This window comes from Salvelinus fontinalis, chromosome 33 (assembly GCF_029448725.1).
Source record: "Salvelinus fontinalis isolate EN_2023a chromosome 33, ASM2944872v1, whole genome shotgun sequence".
Taxonomy (NCBI): Eukaryota; Metazoa; Chordata; class Actinopteri; order Salmoniformes; family Salmonidae; genus Salvelinus; species Salvelinus fontinalis.
In genome coordinates, this window is record NC_074697.1 from 27,011,836 (window position 1) to 27,022,109 (window position 10,274).

Genomic DNA, 10,274 nt, shown 5'->3' on the forward strand with positions numbered 1-10,274 from the left:
GTGCTGCCACAGAATGAATTGTGAGCAAGGCCTCAAAAAAGTTTTATATACCAGAGCTGCGAGAAAAGTTCTATATATTATTGAAACAATGTTTGTGAGAATGCCAACAAGTGTGGTTCCCATGGGGGAAAGATTCTATTGGTTAAAGGTTCTTGTAGGGGTTGCCATGGAAGCCAAGAAGGGGAGTGAGGTGTGTGTGTGCTCAAACACACATCCATGTGGGGGTCTGGGAGAGGAAGTGTGTCCATCTGATGAATGGGCATGTGCCTGTTAAGGGAATTATGTTCCCAAGGTTCATAAACTGAACTTCAATTAAATACTCTGTCTGTAGCCCAGAGTTTGTAAGGTTCTGGTTGAAATGAAACAGACAGAGGCCAGTCACAATAGTCAGAATGTTTATTCCCGAGAGCTCTGCCCATCATTTCATGTACATTGGTTTATATACCACTCATTTCGTCATAAATGTCCCTCCTCCTCTCAGACAATGACAATGCTGTTTTACAAGTCTTCTCCTATGCCTACATTGCTTATCATATGCTACAACATGTTACACAATCTACTGCAAGCCCAACGGTTTCTCCCCTCCCTGGATGGGGACGAGACATCTTTTCTGTTGTTAGTGTCACAGTGGTCACAAGTTGTCTGTTAACACTTCCTCTTTGCCTATGTATAAACATTCTTCATCAGACAGGGTAGAATTCTGTTAGTTACAGTCCTATCATTACTTTTCAATATATACAGCATTTAGTCATTATACATACAATTCATAACAGTGCCTGAATTCAATTTTATACACTAATTGTAGTCTCACCCATTCATTTCTAATGACTGGTCATTTTTGACCGGGAATACCACAGGTGTACAAAAGTTAAATAAAACACCCAAAATGTAATGAAAATCATCAGAATGTATTTTGTGTGTTCAGATGCCCTGTGTGGACAAAGTTATGGAACCTTATGACAATCAGATTAAATGAACTACATTTTTCAGAGAGAAAACCTCTAAATCGGTCCATTTCGACCGGAACACAGCAGGAGGGTTAAAATGATAAACATTCAACATTGCCATGCTGTCAATGAAACAACTGTTGAACTCGGAACTGCGAAATCTGACTTCAGTGAGTTCAAGAACACTGGGAACTTGCAAAAAAAACAAGCTCCAACTGGGAAAATGCGTTTTGAAAGGTCATCCAACTCGGAATTGCAAATCCGGAACTCGGGCCTCTTTCTAGAGCTACACCTGAAGATCACTGATGTCATCATGATTCGACATTTGTTAGTTTCCCCAGTTGTCTTGAAAGCACAGTAAATCCAGAGAATGCCAGACTTTGATGACAAAGTTTGATGACAAAATGTCCCTACGAAGCACCGCTACGCCACCGTCCTGTTCAAGTGAGCACAGCACAACAAGCTGAGTCCAAAAATGTATTTTATGCTGCTGTATAAATGATGTAATATGCCAGTGAGATATGTATACTGTAGCTAAAAAAGTAATACTAAGTGTATGTTGTGAAGTAAGCTGTTCGTAGCCCATGTGCCTCACCCTAGTAAGTTGGTCTATTTACCCCTCTTAAGTTCACCTACTGTTCTGACTTGGTAGTGCACATGTAGCCTATAACCTGTTTTAGAGAAATATAATCATCTAATATTGTAAGAGCTTTCATTGTCTGCTTATATTCCCTCTTTATTTATCCTATGGCTCTGACTTGGTGTAAGAACACTGTAAGAACGGCCCATGTTCTGAATTCTGTTGCTGTACATTTCAAAAGTGCTGAACAAATAGTTATATTGACTACGTCTGTCCTTGCTTGCTCATTAATGTATTTTTCAAAATTACAGATTGCCTCTTATCTGCTTGTCATCCCCGTATGCCATAGTTTGTACATATCAACTGTCAGTAGAAACCACATTTGTTTAATCAAGTCAGCCATATCAGCTATGTTTTTTTAAAGTCAGTAAATGAGGCTGAATTAACTGTTTCTCTGCCAGACAAGGCTCCGCTGATAGCCAGGTGTAGCAGTGGTAAGGTGTTGGGCCTGCTGTTGGGACTCTGCTGTTGGGACACCTTTATGTAGGCCCTAACAGTACCGTTTGTCACCGTTATTGTGCAATTAATGTATTGTTTAGTGTTGTGCTGTGTAGTGGTTTTGCTGGCATGCACCCCATATTTTGTTTTACCCCACCAAGATTGACATGCTAAAATCACCACTGACAATGAATAAGAGTGAATATGCAGAGTGCACACTCACCTGGGATAATGACCTGGGATATTGCTGATGTTCTCTGCTGGTGCCAATAAGGTTGGCTACACTGTTGTTCCTTCAATGAAGTTGAGAAAATGTATAACTAAATGACAGATTCGAGTCTTTTCATTGTCTTCTCTTTCCAGCAACCATTTGTTTTCCCGCAATTGTATTTTGAAATATTGTGAGATGCCTGGCTGGGCCTCTACTTCTAACTGACAGTTGCAACTCAGAAATAATGTATTTGGTATTTTCTGCACCCGCTGCCCAAGTTGTGCATGCTGCCTTTCCTTCTGACTGTAGGCAATGTGATTTAAAACAATCCAAGCTATTGATCCTTTGTGGCCAAATCACGCTTTAGTAGCCTGTTTTGAATGCTTTTATTTATTTTTGGATAGACAGGAGTAGTCTAATAGGTGTATCATTTTGTCAATATAATTCAATTTACATTAGGGAAGGCTTCCCCTAGCCTTATGGACGCGTCACCTATGATCTTAACTTTCAGGGATTTTATGTTTGCATAAGAGGTAAATTGAGTCATTGTTGCTTCTGAAAATCTTATGCTGTTCAGCCTACATTGTTGTCATCTACATCGATCACCTGTGTGCATCCGTTCATAGTGAAATGAGCTATAATGATTGCACAGCTACAATCCACAGATTTTAAGTGTTTCTGTTGCCTATGTCATCACAAAACTGCATTGGGATCTCCTTAAATTTGGGACAGATTTTCTTAATTTTGTGCTCGAGAAGCACCGTCGTCCTGGTACAGTACATGCCACTGGCCACTTGAAATATGGACGTTTTTTTAATGCTCTGGAATTGAGATTATTAGCAAAATATTCAGAGACGAAAAGGCTGAACAGATACACATTTCTTAGTAGGGGGGAATTACATTAAATCTTTTATTTTTATTTTTATTTTATTTTACCGTTATTTTACCAGGTAAGTTGACTGAGAACACGTTCTCATTTGCAGCAACGACCTGGGGAATAGTTACAGGGGAGAGGAGGGGGATGAATGAGCCAATTGTAAACTGGGGATTATTAGGTGACCATGATGGTTTGAGGGCCAGATTGGGAATTTAGCCAGGACACCGGGGTTAACACCCCTACTCTTACGATAAGTGCCATGGGATCTTTAATGACCTCAGAGAGTCAGGACACCCGTTTTACGTCCCATCCGAAAGACGGCACCCTACACAGGGCAGTATCCCCAATCACTGCCCTGGGGTATTGGGATATTTTATTAGACCAGAGGAAAGAGTGCCTCCTACTGGCCCTCCAATACCACTTCCAGCAGCATCTGGTCTCCCATCCAAGGACTGACCAGGACCAACCCTGCTTAGCTTCAGAAGCAAGCCAGCAGTGGTATGCAGGGTGGTAAATCTAATGATTATTCCAATGATTTACTGCACATAAGGGTGGGGTGCCACTACTAGCCTACTTTGTAAATCACTTTGACCAAATTAAACTTCCATGAAATGTTTGATATTAACATTGGATTGTACATTTCCAATACAGCTGATAACGTTGCACCGGCTATATACCGTAGATGACCACACCATTACTTTCTCCTCTTTCATCCTCAGAATGTTCAATGATTTTCTAGATGCTGTTGTGCTCGCACATGTTCACAGGGAGAGAGGCAGCAGAGTATATGTTACTGGCCTGTCCTCCTCTGCTCCTCCTGGTACTATGACTGGGGCCAGGAGTTAACCCTTGTCAGGTCCTGTAGAAAATGTTCTGGTCTGACTCATAAATATGTCCACTGACTGGCATGTGAGTTAAGCTTTTGAGCTGCTTAATATGAGGTTATGTGATATCATTATAATTGCTTTCCATTATCTTTGAAGGTGTTGGATTCTGGGGTAAACTTTGAACATTGTTATACTCAGAGTATAGGAACATTAGTTACAAAGGAGACGTGCGGGGTGCCAAAATAAAGCTTGGGAGGGGCTGAGTGCAGAGAAAACAATCGCATGTGACAATACTGATAAGGGGAGAAACCGTTGAAGGCTCATATCACTTAGTTCCCTGCTTAGCAAGAATGATGTAATGTTTAGAGATAAGGAGGAGACTCCACCCAAAGTGGGGTATGAACACCACCACGGGGGAAGCCATCTATTGGTCTGAATTACAGCTGTAACGACCCTCTCGGAAGAATTAAACTTGGTTAAGCTTCTCTAGTGTCCGTGAGTTATTTACTCTGGAAAATTAAAACCTAACAAAGGATATACATAGGTTTAATAACAGTTTTGAAATACTCCTATCATTCTAGTATTGTAAAGATTAAAGCTGTTTGAGGGCCCAGCTCTGTGTAAAGATGAATACTGCTCGTTTAAGAACAACAGTAGGAAGGGCAGGCACACACACGCACACACGCACACGCACACGCACACGCACATACAGTATTCATAGAGGATGGGGAGTGGCTGTGTAACCTGAGTGATTTCCTGTAACCTGATTTCACCTCGGTGAAATTAAACTACATCAGACCAAAGGATCTGATACAGAAAGCCCAGCTCTTCAGAGATCTCTCGACACACAACTAAGCTACGTCTCTTTTTGTTCTTCAAAAAAAGATCTAGGGACAGGATCGAGTTAACAACACACACAAGTGAGTAATTGATGGAGGGATTATATTTTCTTGCTTTCTCTCCCTATAGTGGCCAAGAAAGGCCAAGAAGAAAAAATATCTTAAATATATAGTTTACTCAAAAACGATCTATTAGTGTTTTGTTCATTAGACAATTGTTAACACGATCCAAAAAGGTTTTGCATGTCAGCAGTTACATTTTGAAGATAAAGCACTTTCAGAATAGAGCAAAAACTGTGATGACACGGGCAATTAAATGCACACTAAATGTTTATTTAAAAGTTTTTTGTAAAATATCCCTTTAAGCTTAATGCATGCACATACACTACCGTCAAAAGTTTTAGAACACCTACTCATTCAAGGGTTTTTCATTATTTTTACTATTTTCTACATGGTAAAATTATAGTTAATAACTTTTTATGTTCAAAACTGTGCACTCTCTTCAAACAATAGCATGGTATTCGTTCACTGTAATAGCTACTGTAAATTAGACAATGCAGTTAGATTAGCAAGAATTTAAGCTTTCTGTCAACATCAGATATGTCTATATCCTGGGAAATGTTCTTGTCACTTACAACCTCATGCTAATCACATTAGCTGACATTAGCTCAACTGTCCCGCAGGGGACCCACCAATCCTGAAGAAGTTGCGTTTGAGCCAATCATTTTTGTTGTTACAAGGTAGGGGGGTATACACAAGATAGCCCTATTTGGTAAAATACCAAGTCCATATTATGGCTAGAACAGCTCAAATAAGCAAAGAGAAAAGACAGTCCATAATTTCTTTAAGACATGAAGGTCAGTCAATACGGTCAGTCAAAAGTTTAAAGAGCAGTCGCAAAAACCATCAAGCGCTATGATGAAACTGTCTCTCATGAGGACCGCCACAGGAAAGGAAGACCCAGAGTTACCTCTGGTGCAGAAGATAAGTTCATTAGAGTTACCAGCCTCAGGAATTACAGCCCAAATAAATGCTTCACAGAGTTCAGGAATTTATAGCACGGCTTTTGATGATCCTTGGTTGGTGTCTGAGCAGATTATTTGTTGTGATTGCAAACGTAATAAAATGGTGGTCCGATAGTCCAGGATTATGAGGAAAAACATTAAGATCCACAACATTTATTCCACGGGACAAAATTAGGTCCAGAGTATGACTGTGGCAGTGAGTAGGTCCGGAGACATGTTGACCCACAGACCCACTGAGTCGATGATGGCTCCGAAAGCCTTTTGGAGTGGGTCTGTGGACTTTTCCATGTGATATATTAAAGTCACCAAAAATTTGAATATTATCTGCCATGACTACAAGGTCCGATAGGAATTCAGGGAACTCAGTGAGGAACGCTGTATATGGCCCAGGAGGCCTGTAAACAGTAGCTATAAAAAGTGATTGAGTAGGCTGCATAGATTCCATGACTAGAAGCTCAAAAGACAAAAACATCAGTTTTTTTTTGTAAATAAAAATTTGCTATCATAAATGATTGCAACACCTCCGCCTTTGCGGGATGCGCGGGGGATATGGTCACTAGTGTAACGAGGATGTGAGGCCTCATTTAACACAATAAAATATATAAATAAATATAAAATATATTTTTTGGTTACTACATGATTTTGGTTACCATATGTGTTATTTCATAGTTATGATGTCTTCACTATTATTCTACAATGTAGAAAATAGTAAAAATAAAGAAAAACCCTTGAATGAGTAGGTCTTCTAAAACTTTTGACCGATAGTGTATGTATACAGATTTGTTGGTATTAGCACATACAAAACCATCCATGACACTCTTCGTGTCACTTTTTTTTGTTTATTCCTAATGTCTTGCTAGTTGCCAGTTATGTTTGGTCTGTCTGTCTAGATATGGCTACCTCCAGCTGTCCCCAGTCTGAAGATCAGTTCTTGTGCTCTATCTGTCTGGATGTGTTTACTAAGCCAGTCACAACTCCATGTGGACACAACTTCTGCATGGCCTGTGTCAGTGGATACTGGGATACCACTGACCACTGCCTGTGTCCACTGTGTAAACGAAGGTTTTATAGGAAACCAGAACTCTTTGTCAATACTTTCATTGCTGACATGGCTGATCAATTCAAGCATGCAGTTCAAGAGAAATCTCCCGTCAGCCAAGCACAACGTCCTACCAAACCTGGAGAAACGGCCTGTGACGTCTGCACTGGGACAAAGCTCAAGGCCTGCAAGTCCTGCCTGGTGTGTCTGACCTCTTTCTGTGAGACTCACCTGCAGCCTCATCAGATAGCCCCAGCCCTAAAGAGACACACACTGATTGACCCTGTGGACAACCTGGAAGAAGACAGGACGTGTAAGAAGCACAACAAATTCCTGGAGCTGTTCTGTAGGACTGACCAGATGTGTGTCTGCCAGTTCTGCACTGAGACAGACCACAAAGATCACCACACTGTCCCTATAGAGGAAGAGTGTGAAGAGAGGAAGGCTCAGCTGGGGAAGACAGAGGCACAAGTGCAGCATCTGATCCAGGAGCGACTGCAGAAGATTCAGGAGATGAAACACTCAGTAGATCTCAGAAACAAATACACACAAAGAGATAAAGCAAAAACCATTCAACTCTTCACTGATCTGGTGCAAAGCTTTCAGAAAAGCCAGACTGACTACATGGAGGTGGTTGAGGAGGAGAAGAAAGCAGAAGAGAGGTGGGCTGAAAGGCTCATTTGGGAGCTGGAGCAGGAAATGGCAGGGTTACAGAGGAGACGCACTGAGCTGGAGAAGCTCTCAAACACTGAAGACCACCTCCACCTTCTCCAGAGCTCTGCATCCCTCTGCAGTTTTCCTCCCACCATGGACTTGTCTCAGATCAGTATTCACACTAAGCTGTGTGTAGGAAACTTGAGGAGAGCTCTGTGTCAGCTTGCAGAGACTCTGAGAATCATGCCCCAGCTGTTGGATACAGTGAAGACTTTACATAAGTCATTGTGTGATTCTGAGCACCAGAGGATGCAGCAGTATGCAGTGGATGTGACTCTGGACCCTGATACGGCAAACTGCAAACTTGTCCTGTCTGAAGACGGTAAACAAGTAAGACTTGGAGATATAAAACAACATCTTCCTGACAAACTAGCAAGGTTTGATACTACTCTTTGTGTCCTGGGAAAGGAGGGTTTCTCTTCAGGGAGATTCTACTATGAGTTGGAGGTTAAGGGGAAGACTGACTGGTCTATAGGAGTGGCCAGAGAGTCCATCAACAGGAAGGGAAGGATTACACTGAGCCCTGAGAATGGATACTGGATTCTGTCACTGAGGAATGGAGATGAGTACACCGCTGGTGCTTCCCCATTTTGCTCCCTCTCCCTGAGAGAGAAGCCTCAGAAGGTGGGAGTGTTTGTGGATTATGAAGAGGGTCAGGTCTCCTTCTATGATGTGGAGGCCAAGTCTCCTATCCACACTTTCATTGACTACACCTTCACTGAGAAACTCTATCCATACTTCTGCCCTGGTAAACGTAGTGGAAACTCTGCCCCTCTGATCATCTCTACTATTGATGAAATTGAACTTTTTCAGGTCAGCTGATTGTCATTCCTTATTGGGGTTGTGCAACGAGAGGGAACATTCCCAGAAAGTACCAATAATCAAGAATTTGGGGATTCTTCAATAAAATGTAAGATGAAGAAAAATGGTGAAGATATAAACTATGTTTTTAATATTTTTGTAATTTTAGCAGATGCTCTTATCCAGAAGTGCCTTCCTCAAGGACACATCGACAAGATTTTTCACCTAGTCGGCTCTGGGATTTCAGATTACTGGTCCAACGCTCTTAACTGCTAGGCTACCTGCCACCTTTATATGAAAAATCGAATCCCAAAACGGTAAAATATGAACCTAAATTTAACTTAACAATTTAGTGAATATCGTCGCTGCTTATTATGAAGATTTCAACATGGAATATCCTTTATATTCTTAACTTTCTTTATCTTTTATATATCTTTGTTGTATTTTGTGGGGGCCGAAGTGGTGTCAGTTGTCTATCTCAATAGTTAAATTCTTTCAGATTTCCTTTCAAATGCCATCATTGTTGATAAGATGTTTGTTTAATGAATAAGGCTGTTTTCTCCTGAACCATGTGGTCTATCCACTAGAAATGCATGGAAAATATGGGCACAGTCATAAAGAATCAGAAAAATATGTATCATTTAAAATAATCAAGTGTAAATTCTCAAAGTTTCCATTTCCAAAATTACCTGTTAATTAATTATAATGTATTTCTGAAAAATTCCAGTAACTTTGGTAAATTTCCAGAACTTTTGCAACTAATTTGTTAAAGAGGAGATTGCAGTATGTAATGAAATGCCACAAATGACTGATCTTTGTTTCTCATATCAAGGAAAAATAAAACTAAACGTATCAACTTTTCATTTGAGTTCTGTATGTATTCTGTACCATCAAATGGCAAGTCTCTTTAGGGCTGGGGCTATCTGATGAGGTGAGGTGTGTGAGTCTCACAGTAAGAGGTCAGACAAACCAGGCAGGACTTGCAGGCCTTGAATTACGTAAAGAATTCAGACCCCTTGACTTTTTTCACATTTTGTTACGTTACAGCCTTATTCCAAAATGTATTACATCGTTTTTCCCCCTCCTCAATCTACACATAATACCCCATAATGACAAAGCAAAAACTGTTTTTTAGAAATGTTTGCAAATGTCAAAAAAAAGTATTCAGACCCTTTACGCAGTACTTTGCTGAAGCACCTTTGGTATTGATTACAGCCTTGCATCTTCTTGGGTATGACGCTACAAGCTTGGCACACCTGTATTTGGGGAGTTGCTCCCATTCTTCTCTGCAGATTCTCTCAAGCTCTGTCAGGTTGGATGGAGACCGTCGACGCACAGGTATTTTCAGGTATCGCCAGAGATGTTCGATTGGGTTCAAGTACGAGCTCTGGCTGGGCCACTCAAGGACATTCAGAGATTTGTCCTGAAGCCACTCCTGCGTTGTCTTGGCTGTGTGCTTAGGGTCGTTGTCCTGTTGGAAGGTGAACCTTTCCCCCAATCTGAGGTCCTGAGCGCTCTTGAGAAGGTTTTCATCAAAGATCTCTCTGTACATTGCTCTGTTCATCTTTCCCTCAATCCTGACAAGTCTCACAGTCCCCGACACTAAAAAACATTCCCACAGCATGATGCTGCCACCACCATGCTTCTCCGTAGGGATGGTGCCAGGTTTCCTACAGACGTAACGCTTGGCATTCAGGCCAAAGAGTTCAATCTTGGTTTCATCAGACCAGAGAATCTTGTTTCTCATGGTTTGAGAGTCCTTTAGATTTTTGGGGGCAAACTCCATGTGGGCTATCATGTGCCTTTTACTGAGGAGTGGCTTCTGTCTTGCCACTCTACCAGAAATGCCTGATTGGTGGAGTGCTGCAGAAACGGTTGTCCTACTGGAAGGTTCTCCCATCTCCACAGAGGAACTC

At 41.2% G+C, this 10,274-nt stretch overlaps 1 protein-coding gene across 1 annotated transcript; it reads left to right on the forward strand.

The window, feature by feature from the left end:
• Nucleotides 1-4,759: 4,759 nt before the first annotated feature.
• On the forward strand, nt 4,760-9,197 carry LOC129831894 (E3 ubiquitin-protein ligase TRIM39-like). Its single transcript, XM_055895450.1, has 2 exons — nt 4,760-4,860; nt 6,695-9,197. The coding sequence occupies exon 2, from the start codon at nt 6,697-6,699 to the stop codon at nt 8,377-8,379; it is 1,683 nt and encodes a 560-aa protein (XP_055751425.1). The 5' UTR covers nt 4,760-4,860; nt 6,695-6,696; the 3' UTR covers nt 8,380-9,197.
• The last annotated feature ends 1,077 nt before the right edge of the window (nt 9,198-10,274 follow it).

Bases quoted from the DNA above. Each gene is read 5' to 3' on its own strand.
- LOC129831894 (XM_055895450.1), top strand. From the start codon at position 6,697: ATGGCTACCTCCAGCTGTCCCCAGTCTGAAGATCAGTTCTTGTGCTCT.